Source organism: Sturnus vulgaris, chromosome 21, assembly GCF_052056855.1.
Source record: "Sturnus vulgaris isolate bStuVul1 chromosome 21, bStuVul1.hap1, whole genome shotgun sequence".
NCBI lineage: Eukaryota > Metazoa > Chordata > Aves > Passeriformes > Sturnidae > Sturnus > Sturnus vulgaris.
Window position 1 is genome coordinate 10,308,501 of NC_142263.1, and position 17,141 is coordinate 10,325,641.

General features: G+C 48.3%; 2 protein-coding genes across 5 annotated transcripts in view; one reads left to right on the forward strand and one right to left on the reverse strand.

Annotated features, from left to right (window-relative positions):
- LOC106856259 (S-adenosyl-L-methionine-dependent tRNA 4-demethylwyosine synthase TYW1) overlaps nt 1–12,671 on the reverse strand; it is a 95,126-nt gene extending 82,455 nt beyond the window's left edge. The window contains exons 1-7 of one of the 4 annotated variants that reach the window (XM_088176996.1): nt 12,599–12,671; nt 10,657–10,823; nt 9,934–10,074; nt 9,303–9,404; nt 8,247–8,441; nt 7,436–7,717; nt 6,501–6,608 (exon numbers count right to left, since the gene is read on the reverse strand). In XM_088176996.1, coding sequence (XP_088033122.1) covers nt 6,501–6,608; nt 7,436–7,717; nt 8,247–8,441; nt 9,303–9,404; nt 9,934–10,074; nt 10,657–10,791 — 963 coding nt within the window. In that variant the 5' untranslated portion in view covers nt 10,792–10,823; nt 12,599–12,671. Of the gene's footprint in view, nt 1–6,500; nt 6,609–7,435; nt 7,718–8,246; nt 8,442–9,302; nt 9,405–9,933; nt 10,075–10,656; nt 10,824–12,514 lie in introns of all 4 variants that reach the window. The other 3 variants (XM_088176999.1, XM_088176997.1, XM_088176998.1) reach the window with 3 other exon arrangements.
- SBDS (SBDS ribosome maturation factor) lies at nt 12,652–17,024 on the forward strand. The gene is made up of 5 exons (XM_014881483.2): nt 12,652–12,837; nt 13,493–13,622; nt 14,812–15,012; nt 15,557–15,721; nt 16,349–17,024. The coding sequence occupies exons 1-5, from the start codon at nt 12,710–12,712 to the stop codon at nt 16,475–16,477; spliced, it is 753 nt and encodes a 250-aa protein (XP_014736969.1). The 5' UTR covers nt 12,652–12,709; the 3' UTR covers nt 16,478–17,024.
- The last annotated feature ends 117 nt before the right edge of the window (nt 17,025–17,141 follow it).

Here is a 17,141-nt window from a genome sequence, read left to right on the forward strand (position 1 = left end):
CTAAAACATCAGCCTGGGCCAGAAGGGAAAACGGGGGCAAGTGCTCTCAAAAGTGGCCCTAAAGTCACAGAATCATGGAGTGGATTGGGAAGGACTCTAAAGGTCACCCAGTTTCACCCTGCCATGGGCAGGGACACCTCCCACTGTCCCAGGCTGCTCCAAGCCCCAGTGTCCAGCCTGGCCTTGGGCACTGCCAGGGATCCAGGGGCAGCCACAGCTGCTCTGGGCACCCTGTGCCAGGGCCTGCCCACCCTCACAGGAACAATTCCTGCCCAATATCCCATCCATCCCTGCCCTCTGGCACAGGGAAGCCATTCCCTGTGTCCTGGTACTCCATCCTCCTTGTAGGTTCCCTTCCAAACAGGGAAAGTCCCTGAGAAGTTCTGACTCATACAAAAAAAAAAAAAAACCCAAATTCAGAAACGGGACTTTTCTTTCCTTAAGTATAAACCCCTGTGAATTTTAAATAAGGAGGTGGAATCCACATCTCCCTCCCTATGCTGCTGGATAACAGAAGGTCCCTGGTGTTATCCTGAAGCACCAGGTCCCAGCTCCCACCTAAATAAAGGAAAATAGACCTGCAACTCCATCCTCAAGGAGGGAATTTTCCATTTCCTTTTGTCTGAAAAGTCAGTGCTGAGACTTCTGGACATTTACAGCAGTATTTTAAATCCCACATTCCTGCAGACAAGCAGTGACAAGAATTTATGCTGCCATCCAAGTGTATCAGCCTGAAAGGGCACTGAGCATCTCCCATGAAATGCAGAGGCAAAAATGATCCCACCAACATCATTTTCTTGTAGGTTCAACATCAGCCCAGGTCCTCAAGGGCAAGAAACCTCCCAGGTCACAACTTTCCAATGGATCTGCAGGGGGGTTCAGAGTGCTGCACTGAGCTCCAGCAGCACTGCTCTGCTGTAGGGCAGCTTTTACAAGGTGCTGCTGAAGCACAGCTCCAACTCACACACTGCTGAGAGGCCCTGCCAGAGTTTGTTTGATTTGGGAGACTTCCTTGACAAGCCAGGAACAAGACTGATTTTCAAAGGCACCAAAGGAGTCAAAACTAACAATGTGTCTGTGTCCACCCAAAAGGGACTGCTTGTACTTGAAAACTGAGACATGTTTTCACATTTTATTTCTTTCTTCTGTGCTACAAAAATCCCAACTGAAACGCAGTTAACACAGTTTAACAAGTGTCCCAAATGCCCAAATTCAAACCAGTAAGATTTTCCATTCAGTCTCTTCTGCTCTCTCACACACAGAGCAGGCAGCACACATCCTTCCACACTCCTGCCATCTTTTGCAGATTCTCTTTTAAGGCTCTGTAAAGACTTCTCCACTCCATTTCTTTCTTTTCCATAGAGTTCACGACTAAAGGAACACTTCATTTCAACAGCAATTTTTCAGGTGATCAAAAAAACCACAGAATACTGGAATAGTTTTGGGTTAGAAGGGACCTTAAAGCCCATCCAGTGCCACCCCTGCCATGGGCAGGGACACCTCCCACTGTCCCAGGCTGCTCCAAGCCCCAGTGTCCAGCCTGGCCTTGGGCACTGCCAGGGATCCAGGGGCAGCCACAGCTGCTCTGGGCACCCTGTGCCAGGGCCTGCCCACCCTCACAGGAACAATTCCTGCCCAATATCCCATCCATCCCTGCCCTCTGGCACAGGGAAGCCATTCCCTGTGTCCTGTCCTTCCATGCTTTGTCCCCAGTCCCTCTCCAGCTCTCCTGGAGTCCCTTTATGCCCTGGAAGTGGCTCTGAGCTCTCCCTGGAGTCTTCTCTTCTACAGATGAGCATCCCCAGCTCTTCCAGCCTGGCTCCAGAGCAGAGGGGCTCTACTGCATTGATTTGTATAATTTGGGGAAGTCTTCTCAAATCTGTTATTAGACAGGCAGGAAGCTTAAAAAATGCACAGCAAAAAGAAAACCACCAGAGAAATGGAGCACAAAGCTGGTGAGAAATGTTGAGCAGGAGGGCTGGGCTGCTGCAGGTTCAGTCCTGACTATCTCCACCAAAGGACATGGTCAGGAAAAGGCTGCAAATAAATACTCAGAGCTCTCAAATGCCTTTGCCAAGGAAGCCACTGCCACACCACACGATACAGACTACACATCCAGACACAGGTTACATTAAGGTTATTTTTGGGGTTTTTTTCCCCTTTTATCACTCACAAGCCTTACTCAGAAAAAGCCTTAAGATCTCCTGCAATTTTGTTTAGTAATTGTAATCCTTTCCATTAGTCAGGGTTTAGAGAAAAAACATTTGAACTCAGGAAAGAAGAAGGGTGAAGTGTCCCTATGGCAAATCCTGCTGTTAATGACAGAAGTAGTCCCCAAGAAGTTAAATTAAATTTCTTAAAGTTCATTTTAAAATGTAGGCTCATTGAATTCTGAGTCAGAGCAGCACAGGTCAGAATTTGGCTCAGAGCAGCTGCTGCAGATAAGGGCACATTTTTCATAAAGGAATCCTTCACCCACTAAAAGCTGAAGCTTTTGGAATTGTCCACATCAGTTTGAACTGAAAATTACACACCCATATTTTGTTTCATTTGGTTAATGCATCACTGACTACTCTTTCCTCCTTTAAAAAGTTCCCAGCTGTAGCACAAAGTTGCATATGACCCTTGGTCTGTAAACCTTAGGCCTTAAATACCTCATTGCCCACTGCCCCACTCAAACCCAGCTTCCTTAAGAGTTCCTTCACCCAGGGCCTGCAAGGTTTGGGCTTCCATAGCAGTCCCAGGCTGCAAGGGCTCCCAGGAAACACTGCAAGGGGTAGGATTTACACAGGCTAAATCAGGGTGACTTTTCAGGGAACAGTGCCAGAGGGGCTCAGGGATACAGAGGGACACAAACTGAACTCTCTGGGGCAGGGTTTGGTTCCTGAAAACTCTCAGTGTGCTCCCCCTCCCTTTACATTGCAAATGAACCTGTCAGTATCATTACACTCCTTGTTGTAGAAAACACGAGCATTAATCTCAAAATTGCATCAACAAAATATGCTCATTTGATTGCTTCCAAACCCATCAAACAAGGAATCAGGACATTATTATTGCTATTACTCATGCCTGAAGTTCATAAATGTGAAGGTTAATAAAGTCATTCCATTCCCTGGGAATGAGTGTAGATAGATCTGTCCTTTCAACTGATCTCCCAGCTGGGGAGATAATTCATACTAAGAACTCGTGTGCCTGTGATTAATGGCACCTTGCAGGCCACAAACACCATCAGAGTTCACTTTCCCTGACAAAGCCACATCAGGGGAGGAACTCTGGAGGACAGCCAAAGTGTGCCACAACTGCAAAACTTCAAAGTCCACCTCGTTCTCAAATGCATTAAAAACCATCAGCACATATTATGAGATTTGGTAAACTCATGTGGAATTTGCTGTTGGATGAGCTACCAGTTAATATACTTGAATATATCACCAATATCTACCCAACCTTTTGTCAGTTTGGGCTCAGACTCAGTGTGCAGAAGGCACCATCACCATGAATTGTATAACCTCACACTCAGCAGCTCTCTAAAAATCCATCTCTTCTCTTAGTCTGTAATAGCTATAATTCAGCCTGGCAGAGAGGCTCTGGCATTCCCCTGGAACTCCTGAATCCATCTGGTCCAAGAGGCTGCAGGATATCAGTACCTGCTTCAAGCCCTTTGACAATACCTTACAAACCTGCGGAATATGGGGGAGAAAACTGTATGACAAATCTCAGCCTTGATTTTCGTCAAGGCAAACAACAAAAGATAGATGTAAAATTAAATTAAGATGACCTGTAGATATGTGAGCAAGCATTTATTAGATCCCATCACCTCCACAGCCTCACTCTGCCATCCCAGGAAAGGCAGAACAATAAGGAATCCTGACTATCTGTGCCTGCACAGCAGCCTTACCTGTTAGTGAGTCTCATAAGAGCCAATCCATGCAGAAGAGATGAAAGCTGGACCCTGAACCATTTCAAATTAACTACAATGCACAAGGCAGAACCTGCTGTTCCACATCCCATAGGCACAGGGGTGAATACCCAATACTGACACCCATAGAACTCCTGCTGGAGAGTGTCAGGAAGATTCCAGACCCAAGGAACTCTGAGGAGGAAGAACTGTCTGTGATAAAACCCTGAAGATACCCAAGATACCCCAACTTGCTCACCTGTGTGTGACTAGTTCACATCCCAAAGCCCAGAGTACGTGGCTGTGAGGGCAAGGAGTCCTACAGGACAACAAGTTAGCTCAGGGTAAAACAACAGTGTCACACTCATTTCACACAGTTCAGCATTCCAGGAGGGGGAAAATAGCTAAAATGGCCAAAGGCAGAAGGACTCACCTGGTACAGGAAACCTCTCAGTGCAGACTCAGAGCCTAGAAAGGGCATGGGACTTCAATAGAGGTGCCCTCATGCACACTCAGAGTGAGCTCTCATGTCCACACCAACACTTGCCCCTTCAGGATTTAATCCTCTGCAGGAGGGCAGTGTTCAACTCTCACAGAAGAGCAGCTCTGCCAGCTTCTCCAAGGAAAAGGCTCAAAGGATCAACAGCTGCAGGTTCCAGGTCAATGTCTGTGCTCAGACAGCAGCTGCCCCTCTGACCAGGCTGGTCACTTGGGTCACAGCCACAGCAACCCGATCTGCACAGTCACAGCTACTGCAGAACACAAGCACACCCAACCCAAGCCTCTCCCTGCTCCAGCAGGGCACCAGGAAGGCTGAGGAGAAAGCAGAGTGGATCCTGCCTCAGAAGGCACAGACAGCAGTGAAGTTTCCCTGCCTGTGCACAAATCCATACCACACTGACCTCAGCACTGACTTCTTCCAGCAAACAGCAGGAAGTATTTTATGGCTGTGCTCACTTTTTATATGTAAACTGGCCTATGATATGTGGTTTTCCTGGATTACACTGCTCCCGATGATGATGTCAGTCCCGATATTCTCTCAAGTCAGGGAAAGCTCAATGCCCAATTCTTCACACGACCGCTGGCTGTCACCACTGCCCTGGCAGGGCTGAAGCACCGCCCAGGAGCTGCTGCAGCACCCGCGGTTCCCTTTTGGCCGCTGACCTCTAGTGGTGAGCGTATGAGACAGGAGACAGCAACAATGCTCTCCATGAGGACCTGCCGTCCTTTCTCCCTCCGAAGGGAAGCCAGAAGGTTCCCCAGCCTTCCCTCCCGAGCTGCAGCGCACACGCCCATCCCGGCTCCGGGACAGAGCCCTCCCACAGCAGCCGACCTTGCCCCATCACTGGGGCTCCTCTCCTCACAGAACTGGTGACAAACAGCATTTGATTTACCTCCTTCCCCTCCCTAAGGAGAGGAACAGAGATCCCCCTGCTCCCCTTGCAAGCTCCTGCCCTCCAAGCACACATCCTCCTGTGAGCCACGGCCTGGCTTCTGGTAACCCAGCAGTGCCACCTCAGCTCAGACCAGGAACATTGTTGTATTTTCATTGTCACAGAGCAGTTTGGATTGGCAGGAACCTCAGAGATCATCTCATTCCACATCCCTTCCACAGGCAGGGACACCTTCCATTGTCCCAGGCTGCTCCAAGCCCTGTCTAGCCTGGCCTTGGGCACTGCCAGGGATCCAGGGGCAGCCACAGCTGCTCTGGGCACCCTGCGCCAGGGCCTCATTTTGGAAAGAGCTGTGAGAAGCCCCACAGTGCAGATGCATCCAAGGTAAGGAAGGTGTAATTACAGAGAGGTCAGTTTGGTGAAAAGGGCATGGACAGCAGCTCAAGGGTGCACGAGCAATGAGAGCACCATGCAAAGGTCATTGAGAGCAAAGGGAGTCAGCAGATGGGCTCAGAGCACATCACAGGCCACCTCCACCCTGAGCAACAACTGCTCAGCCAGCAGAGAGCAGGGAGCACAGCAAGGCCCTGCAGCTGTTCCCTGTCCCTAGTCCTTTGTGTGAGTGAGCTGAGTGTGACACATCCCAGCTCAGACTGAGCACAGGAAAGGGACACCAAAAGAACCACTGGGAACAGAGCCAGCAAGAGCCTGGGATGGAGCAGGAACTGGGACTGTGACAGGCCCAGTGTCTGAAGCACAGACCTCACCTTAGGGCAGCAGTGAGCAAGGCAAGGTGCTCTGGCAGCTCCTGCTGCACCTGCAGCTCTGCCCCTGTCCTCACACACCTGCATTTCAGTGACAAACCACAGGCAGTACAGGAGCAGGACCTGTGCTCAGGCACTGGACTGCAAATCTCAGTGCACAGATTTGCAGCCAGATCCAGTGTTAGCTCTGCAAATAAATCTTCCCTCAGACTGGAAGCCACAGATTACCACTGCAGTACGTGCTTGCTGAGCAAGCCAGAGTCAGTCTGTGACTACACCCAACATACCTCCAAAGATGTTCTCTTTGGGGATAGGTTTTTCAATAGATCATATTTACTCTCCCTCTAACCAAACCCTACAGATTCAAATCCAGCCAGTTACATTTTAATCAGTCCAGCTGCTCAGTGACCAAGACCTGACCATTCCATTCCCCCGTGACAAGAATACCTTTGCTTTCTTCATGTGGCCCATGATATTGCCAAGATCTTCAACATCAACGACAGAATCTGTGCCTCCAGCTTCCTCCTCACTACTGGTTTCAAACAATTCCTCTGCCTGTGGGAGAGAGCAGAGAAAAAAATAAGAATTTATCTCACTGTTAAATGTATGACTAAGCTAACCAGTGAAATGAGCTCTCCTCATCAGTAAAGACCACTGAAAACAAGCAATAGCCTACCAAACACCTGTAGGATGGATATGGAACCCTGAACTCCTTTAAACCCAAGTGCTTTGCTGACAGCAAGACTTATTCCTCCTGCCCTGCAGCAGCCAGCACTCCCAAAACCAGCCAGAAGAAGCACTTACTTTCCTATAAAATTCAACCCAGCAATAACATCCAACCCACAGTAAATGGCTCAAGAGAAGATTAATGTGCCATAGCAGCTCGGGTCTTGCACTGGAGAGCAATAGAGAGGATTTCTTAGTCAAAATCTGCAATCAGTCAACACTCCAGAAGAGAGAAATTATTATAGGCAGACACACACAAAGGACATACAGGGCTTGCTCAGGTAATACGCCCCAGCTGCCTTTGGAAAACCCTTGGATTCAGGCAGAGCAGCTGAGCTTCACTGGGTTGAAGTGGAAGCAGGTTAATGACTCACACAGAACTGAATAGTCCCCCTGGCCTTGGGACAAGGCAAAGGCTCTGCTGAGAACCCAACCTGGCTCTCTGAAGCATCTGTCCCCAGCCAGGAGCAAGGCTCCCTCATCACACAAATACCATCGAGCTTGGGTCCATCACTAATTCTTTGGTCCTTCTTTCAGATGGCTCATACTACTTGCTATTGCCATGGGATCTCAGCTCTCTTCTCCCCTTGCTCCAGAATAAGCAGAAGTCAAACAGTGCTCCAAATAAAATAAGGCCTCAAGGATTTTGGCTGTACCTCAGTATTCTCATGTTCTGATGTCCTATGTTCATGGTCTGAGCTTTCCTTGCTCTGCTTCCCCGAAGATTTGCACTTCCCTTTCTTGCACTTCCCACTGCAGGGCTTCTTTTCCCCTTTGCAGAGTGCCTGGAGCCGAGTGAGGAATTTGCCTTTCCAGGCCTCAAAGTCAGCCTCGATGCTGCCATGCTTGCTCTGGGCCACATTACAGTCCCCTTCAGCCCGAGTCATGATCCTGCTGGCACTGAGCATCCACAGCCACTTGTCCATCCTCCTTCCAACCTAGGGCAGGAGGAAGGGTTGGAAAGGAAATTAAACCAGGGCCAAGTGCAAGAAGCCAACCAGAAAAGCAAGGATCAGCCCTGGGAAGAGCCAATCAGCTGCATGGCACATGCCAGGGACCAGGGACAGGAGGAGAGGGAACAGCCTCAGGCTGTGCCAGGGGAAGTCAGGGTGGACAGCAGCAGGAATTTCCCCATGGAAAGGGTGGTCAGGCCATGGCAGGGGCTGCCCAGGGAGGTTTGGAATCCACATCCCTGGAGGTGCCCAGGGAAGAGCTGGTTGTGACACTCAGTGCTCTGGACTGGGGACAAGGTGGTGCAGGTATAGGGTGGGTTCAGTGATCTTGGAAGTTTTACCCAAGCTCAATGGCTTTGAGATTCTGTCCATGCCCTAAAGTCAGTGCCTCACACAGTGAGCACAACAGCTGCAACTCCCACACAGACCACCAGCCTCATTCAGGTTTGATGCACTTCATGCAGCTGAGTCTCTCAGGGAGCAGAAGCCGAGCAGGGAGCTCGGGGACACTCACTGTGTTGTAATGATCCACATAGGCAGAGTTCCCCAGCCCGAACACAGCATATCTCAGGCCCTGCAGGAAGCTTTTCCCAACACGGAAATCATTGGCTGCCTCTTCCAGCCACTTGCAGAACCAGGCTGCACTCTCCGGGGGTTGCCCATCGGTGTAGGTGGCCACCAGGAACACACAGATGCTCCTGCTGCTCGTCTGGTCACACAAACGGGGCAGGAGAGAAAAGAAATCACTGCATTTTCCAGAACTTTCTTTTAAAGCAAAGAGTTATAACACCCAGGCAGCTGGGAGAAATCAAAAGACAAGGCTGTCTCCTTTTGGGGTGGGATGGTGCAGGTGACAATCCCAAGAGTGCTGAACAATCTGCACAGCACCTTAAATTAGCAGAGAGAAGTCAAGCTGAACAGGGACAGTGACAGAACAAAACTGGACATCCAGCCCCATCAGCAGCTTCCTCACCCAACTGCTTCAGCAAGGAAGTGCTCCATGGATAAATATTTCAAACTCCTCAACCTCACATTTACAGGTGTGTTAGGGGCAGTATCAAATGCCAGCAATTCATACTGAAACTCTAAGGAATTCCCAGCATGCAGTTCCCACCAAAACTTTGTTAGGATTAATTGAAACTCTCAAGCAGCAACTATCAATATTCACAGAAGAAAAACCCATCAAGGATTACTGCACATAAATACACCTCATAAGGAGTTTCTAACTTAAAAGCTTCTAAAGGCTGCAGAGCATCACCACCTTCCTGTTCTGGTTCTGAACCTTGCCCAGGCGTACAGGGCTCCTAGGGCAGCCACTCTCACCCAGCTCACCCCTGAGTCACAGAACTGGTTCATACGGTCACTGTTATAGTCCAACTGGTGCTTTGAAATTCTCAAAATTTAGCTATTTTCTGCTGTGGGCTCATGGGCTACATTTGCGTAGGTAGGGAAGCAAATCAACACAAAGCTTTGGGGATTTCCAGAACAGGAGAGAAACACAAGAGGGAAACAGCCTTGACAACTCCAGAAAAAAACCTGTACTTATTACTGGTGTTTATGCCATACCCACCTCCTCCACTAAACCATCTTCTGGATCATAATCTCCCATGTTAATGACTTCCACAGGCAAATTAAAAGAAGTAACAGCTTCAGCCAGAGCTTTGGCAAATCTCTGAACAAAGAAACATAAGAAGTTATCCATTACTTCAAACCATACAAGCCCTGCTGTGCTCAGCCACAAGACTTCTCCTAGGAAAGGAAGAATAATGACACAGGAGGCCTGGACACTTCCACTGCAATTCCTCACATTAAAACAAAAATAGATTATACTGGCTAAGAGCTACAACATTATAATGACTAATCACTTCATAGTTACACACACAAATTACATTTCTTCTTGAGAAAGCACCAAAACCAGCACTTCTCTCTATGAAGCCTTACTAGAAAATTAAAATTATAGTGCAAGAGTGAACTTTTAGCATTATAATCAATCTCTAGTGCACACCTTGCTTAAATGGAGGAGGAAAATTGTTATTTTTATTTAATTTTTCACTTATCTTTCATGTTGGGCAATGATTGTAACAAGCTAATGAATGTGCTGATGAGCTCTCAGATCTGTACCCAGGGCACAGAAGCGACGTTCCTGGATCACGACAATATTTCAAAGCAACTTCACAGATGTGCAACAGAAGTACAGATACCTTTGCTGTGCCAGTCTGAGAGCCATAGAAAATCTTCACTCCAGCAACATGGACCTCCAGTGCCTGAGGGGGGACACATCCATTTCCCAATTTGTCTGCTGCTCCCTCGGGGGAAGAGGGATTCCCATGGGATTTCTCACCCTACGAAAAAGAGCTGTCACATGCAGTCCCTTCTCCAAAGGCTGTCAAACCAAGAGCATTTAAAATTCAAATCCTGGGGCCACTCTCAACAACAGTCAAAGCATTTTGGTTCCTCTCACACCCAGACAAACACACCAGGACCTGGAGGTAACAGGATCCAGCTCAACCTCTAAAGTCCTGCAGCAGATCTTTACCCACCTCCATGACCAGGTTTTCAGTTCCTCAGTTGTCTAATTCCCTCCCATCTCAAAACCAGCCCGACCCTGCCATTAGCATCATGAAAACATGAAGGTGCAAACAGTGGGCAGAAGCAGAGGGGTTTACGTGGAGTGACACATTCTCCCAGGAATAGTGTGAGGAGTGTCCTGCTGAGCTCTGCCCCAACGTCAGAGCAACAAGAGCATTTAGTGACACACAGACACAAACAATCCAGGCTGAGGATCATAACCACATAACCAAACTCCATTTGTGATTTGCAACACCCTCAGCAGGCCCACAGCAGGTACCTTTATCCAGTATTAACTCACTTCCATCCAGGTTTTTGGGGTTTTCTCAGAGAGAAGTGCTGACAGGCTCAGTTACCTTTCTTTTGGTTCTGGTGGTGGTGAACTGAATGACAATCCAAAGGCTGATCCCAAAAGCAACAGCAGAATAGATGTAAAATCTGTGCAGCCATATGGACACCAGGCAAGTATGGAAGTAGCTCCAAGTATCCATTGAGACATCTCAATCTGGAATGTCACAGATTCCTACAGAGTGAATATGGAACGAGCACACACAAAATAATCACACATAGTACCCACAGCCTCACATCACCAGCTATTGCCCAGGCTTTACAGAAAACAGCTTCTGGCTCAAGACAAGGCACTAAAATTGAATCAAGAAGCCTTCACCCCCTCAGGCGTGTCAGCTGAGCTCCAAACTAGCATTCCATACTGCCAGAGGGAAACTGAGCTTTTCCTTGATAAGGCAGCTCTGTTACAAGGATAAGCAGAAAATACTTGTGCTGTCCAAATGCCTGAAAGGAAAAAGTCCTCGTGAAGCATCCAGTGGATCATGGCTTTAGTTTTACACAAACCAAACAAATGCAGCTCTCTAGAATGAGAAAGCTACAGTCCAAGGGAGAAATCATATGCACAGAATTTTCTGCCGAACACAACCCTTGCTTACACATATTAGATGTCACACTGATTACAAACAGAGTTTCAAGGGCAGACTGAAACATGGATGCAATTGGAAATGCTTTCACAGAATTCTATGATGCAAATGTAGTTTGATTTGGAACCACTGAGATGTTTCGGGTTGGTTCAGAACATTCAGGGCACAGTAAGCCAGGGTACAGCCAGTAATGCACACTTGTGATGTCTGGGAATATCTATTTCATATGGAATATTCAGGCATTCCAAAAAGGCTGGTTTGTGATACTTATTGACTGAGGAGCACAGCTGACACCCTCCTACTGTCATCTGCAGCTTAGATCCTGTTTTTGCAGATATCAGTTGAGAGCACAGAACCCAAGTATTTCCAAGAGGCTAGAAACTCCTACTGGCTGTTACTCAAGTTAGCAGAGCAAAGGCTTAAGGAGATGTCCTTCACTCTTCCAGCAGCAACACTGAGACAGACTCACAAAAGAGAAGAGCCAAGAGCACTAGCCCGGTGTTCCCAATTTTACCCAAACTAGCTACAGGGATTCCCTTCACATCTATACAATTTTCTCAAATGCAATAGATGCTACATATATTCAAGAGAATTTCAGCTCCAAAACACACATATACACACACTTGCTATTATTCCCTACACAACTACACACCCCCCCTTACAGTTACTACCCCCCCACACACACACCCCACCTCATGGTTATTCCTCCTCTCATGGTTAATGCCCCTCTCTCCCCAAATATCCCTCAAGGTTATTATCCCACCTTCCCCTGCCTCTCACACTTATCATCCTTCCACCCTCACAACTATTAACCTCCCCACCACAGAGTTACTACCCCTGTACACCACTCATGGTTAATAAATATCCCACGGTGATTACCCTCATCTCCCTCCACAGCACCCTCTCACAGTTAGAACTGCACACACACAGTTATCATATCCCCCCTGCTTATTAGCCCATAGTCATTATATGGTTATTAGCCCATACACACGTTATTATCCCCCACACGAGGTTATTATATCCTCCCCTCACGGTTATTAGCTCATACACACATTATTACCCCAGAAACACGGTTATTGTATCTCCCCCTCACGGTTATTAGCCCATACACGCATTATTACCCCACAAACACGGTTATTAGCCTATACACACATTATTACCCCACACACACATTTATTACATCCCCCCTCACGGTTATTAGCCCATACACACATTATTACCCCACACACATGGTTATTATATGCCCCCTCACGGTAACTGCCCCCACGGACACAGTTATTACCCCACAGACACGGTTATTCTATTCCCCCCGTCATGGCTCTCTGTCTCTCACACACAGCCGCCATCGTCCCGTCCCGGCACTGACCCCGCTCCCTGCCTGGCTCCCCTCACGCCGCCATGCGCCGCTCCCGCCCCTTCCGCCCGCGCCGCCATTCACTGCCGGGCCGTGCCGGGGGCGGAGCGGGCGCCCGCCGCCATGTCCATCTTCACCCCCACCAACCAGATCCGCCTCACCAATGTGGCCGTGGTACGGGCACGGCGCGCCGGGAAGCGCTTCGAGATTGCCTGTTACCGTAACAAGGTCATGGGCTGGCGCAGCGGAGCGTGAGTGCCTGGGGAGCCGGCGGGGAGGCGGCTCGGGCCCGGTGTTGGGCCCAGGGAAGGGCCCGTGTGGGGAACCCGGGTGTGAGAGAATCCTACCCGGGTACCCCGTGTGGGCACTCGGTATTGACGCGGAACAAGAGCCCGTGTGAGGGCCGGGAAAGGTCGGGGTGTGGGAGGGGAACCCGCAGTGTGGGAACTCGGCTGTGGGGCCGGGGATCGTGCGCGGCCCCGCTCCCCGGATCTGACCCGGGGCCGATAACGGGAGCACCGTGCCCATGCCTGGGCAGCGACACCTCCGTGCTGAAAAGTTCTGGCCGGGCTGATTCAGCCCGCGGCAGCGGGATCGCTGGACACAGCTGTGCTCCTGGCGTTGCTGCTTTGCTGGAGAGGGGCTTCGGGCGACGCCAAGTCAAGGGGCAATGGTTTCAAACTGACAGAGAGCAGGGATGGGTAGATTGGGAAGGAATTGTTTCCTGTGAGGGTGGGGAGCCGTCGCACCGGCTGCCCCTGGATCCCTGGCAGTGTCCAAGGCCAGATTGGACTTTGGGGCTTGGAGCACCCTATGATAGTAGAAGGTGTCCCTGCCCATGGCAGGGATGGCATTGGCACCATTTTGCGATTACTCTGAGTTTTCTACATTTGTCTCAATCTCTAGGGAGAAAGATCTCGATGAGGTCCTGCAGACACACACGGTGTTTGTTAATGTCTCCAAAGGCCAGGTGGCGAAGAAGGAAGATCTGGTTAAAGCATTTGGAACAGATGACCAAACAGAAATCTGTAAGATGGTAGGTTTCATACACTTTGCTCTATAAAAGATGCGAAAAGATTTAGTCACGCAGTTTGTACTGAAGGGTGTTTATAGAATGCTGCTATAGGTGAAAGGGTTGTTTGTTAAGAAATGGGTAAAAAGGAGTAGTAGCTCTGTTTTATAGTTTAAATTTGGGTATATGCATGTGGCTGTAAAGAATTCTGTCTAACACACAACTTGCACACACTGATGTGTCTGGACACAGCCAGCTCCGAACAGTTCTTCACATAAGGTAAGTTATTAAGAATGCAGAGAAAGCAAGGGGACAGTTGCTTGCTTTGGAAAGTTCATTTAGGTGTTAGTAACAGTTCTAATTTCTTAGTCCTTACTGGTGGGATATGAATTGTGGACTTGCTGTGGGTGATGAGATTTCAGTAAATCTCTTGAGTCAGTATTGCCCTGACAGCCAGTAGGGACGTTTCTCTCCTGAGGTCACCAGGCCCAGCATCAACAGCCAGGCTGGGGAGGGGACTGTCCTGCTCTGCTCTGGGCTGGGGTGGCCTCACCTCCAGTGCTGGGGCAGTTTCGGCTGCTGCAATATAAGAAAGATCTAAAGCTGTCAGAGGCCAAAGAAAGCTACAAAGAAGATGAAGGGCCTGGAGTGGCTACGCAAGGAGCAGCTGAGGGCGCTTGGTTTGTTCAGCCTGAGGAGACTTGAGGTCAGACCTCATCAGGATCTGCAACTCCTCCCGAGGGACAGCTCCCATTTCTGCTCTGTGTGACAGGGACAGGACCCAGGGAATGGCTGAAGCTGTGCCAGGGCAGGTTTAGTTTGGATTTTAGGGAAAGGTTCTTCCCCAGAGGGTGCTGGGCACTGCCCAGGCTCCCCAGGGAATGGGCACAGCCCCGAGGCTGCCAGAGCTCCAGGAGCTGCCAGGGATGCCCAAGGTGGGATTGTTGGGGTGTCTGTGCAGGGCCAGGGCTTGGCCGTTTGGGGTCCTTTCCAACTCAAGATATTCTGTGAAATCTGTGCTTCTCTCACTGCAATTTAGTATTTCTGGGGTGAGTTTTTTTGTCTGAAGCCTTTCCAATGCTGTCTATTCCAATGATTCACATTATTAATTTGGTTTATTGTTTGCTGCACTTCAAATCTCACCTAGCCTTTCAAGCAGCTGTCAAATTTAACAAAGTTACAATGTTCATTAACTGATTTCCCTGTTTTACAGATTTTATCCAAAGGGGAGCTGCAGGTGTCGGACAAGGAGCGGCACACACAGCTGGAGCAGATGTTCCGGGACATCGCCACCATCGTGGCTGACAAGTGTGTGAACCCCGAGACAAAGCGGCCCTACACAGTGATCCTCATCGAAAGGGCCATGAAGGACATTCACTACTCTGTCAAACCCAACAAGAGCACAAAGCAGCAGGTGAGTTTCCTGCTCCGAGTTGGTGCCATCCAGTAATTCCCCAGCTCTCAGCCACAGAGGGATCAGCAGAGCCCCAGGATCTGAGGCCCACACAGGGATTACTCAGCCATCTGGCAGCTGAGTGCTGGAGAGAAACAGCTCCTGAAACTCAGGCAATTTGTTTGCTGAGAATTCAGGGAAGGGAGAAAGAAAGGAAAAAACCCAATAGTGATACAGTTAGAGCAGAAATGAAAGGTTTATTATTTATGCTAATTGAGGTGGTATATCAGGTTTGCATCTGAGCCATGTGAGTTTGTGGCATTTTGCAGTATAGCTATTTAGTTTTATTTCAGACAGCTTTTAAGTGTTCAAAGTGATCACAAACAACAAGATGTCTGCCTTTTCTTGTTAATCTGTCAAAAGAGCACGACAGCATACTCCCTGCAGCACAGCAGCAGTGACCAGCACTGAGAGATGGCTCTGAAGCTGGGGAAAAGGTTCAAGATTTGGATCTGGGTGCTGGGTTTTAAGCAGGTGTGCAAATGCTCTTTTTCTTGTCCAACAGGCCCTGGAAGTGATCAGGCAGCTGAAGGAGACCATGCAGATTGAACGTGCTCACATGAGGCTGAGGTTTATCCTGCCAGCAAAGGAAGGCAAGAAGCTGAAAGAGAAACTCAAGCCACTGATTAAAGTTACTGAGAGTGAAGACTTCCAGGAGCAGCTGGAAATGGTAAGTAAAAAGCAGTCTCTGGGGTTCAGATTTGATTTGAACTACACTTGCACACTTGCTAGGAGATGAATTCATAGATGGAAGTTGTTTAGATAAGCTGCAGGCTTACCAAAGATCCTTAATCAGAACTGCAGTTGGGAATTTTTAATTGCACAGAATCCTAGTGATGTGGGCACGGAAGCAACATTTGGTATCCAGAGGTTGCTGCTCCAAGCTGAGGAGTGCACAGTGCAATTCCTCTTAGCAGTGATGATCCTGCGGCACTGATAAGTTTGTCTCGTATGTGAAATGTTACTGTTATTTATTTGGTGACTTGGGTCTGGATTTTAAGAGTGGTTAATTTTTTTTTTAAGTCAGTGTGTGCTAAAGCAAAATTTGGTATTAAAATCTTCATATGAACAGATCAGAATCCATGCAATCCCAACTGGCAAAAGCCATGTCCAGCATGGGGAACTGGAACTGTAGAGGTCTGTGGAAAGATTGCTGCCAGACATAGCTTGTCAGCTCTTCAAAATCCTCCTCAGTGACTAACCAGGATTGTTTTAATGGAAGTGAATGTTAGGCTTGGGTAGGGGCTGATGCAATTCAAACATTCTTGGCTGACTGATGAAATGTGGAACATTCCAGGTGTGCCTTATTGACCCAGGCTGCTTCAGGGAGATCGACGAGCTGATCCGCAGTGAGACAAAAGGGAAAGGATCCCTGGAAGTGCTCAGTCTGAAGGATGTGGAGGAAGGAGATGAAAAGCTTGAATAACAAAACCGTCCTGCAGCAGACCTGCTTCAACAACTTCCTTGCAGTGACTGGTGTAGCCACTCTTCTGTTAGACCTTCATGTTTTTTTCCAATCTCTTGTTGCCAAATATTTTCTGACACTAATCCTTTGGGATTTTTCCATGCAGTGTGGGTTGGGGTTTTTTTATCATTTTACACTTGCTTGGTTTACAGATGTCTTTGCCTGTAAGAAGATTTTGTGTCAGAGTTGTACTAATAAGGACTGAGTTAGGGTGTGGTAGGAGGTTACTCTGGCTTTGCTTTAGTTTCAGGGTTGCTGTTGAAGAGTGAGTGGTTTGGTGCCAATTGTTTGTACCTTCAGGTTGTCAGTGTTGAGTGGGAGATTGCACTGGTCACTGAAGAGTGGCTTTGTATGTGAGGAGAGGGATCTTTAAAAAAGAGAGCTACATTTTTCACTTCTAAACAGGTGCAAAGTGTGGATCATGTCTAAAAATCAGTCTCTTGGTAGTGTAAAAACCGACGTAGGCTTCCATAATTGGCTGCTTGATAATTAAAGTACTTCAAAGGACCATTCATAAAGAATTCCTTCACTGGCTATAACAGCACTTGCTGACGTAGGGATGATGTTCTCCTAATAACTTATTTGTAGAATATATTTAGCTACATTAATAAAAACAAATTATAAT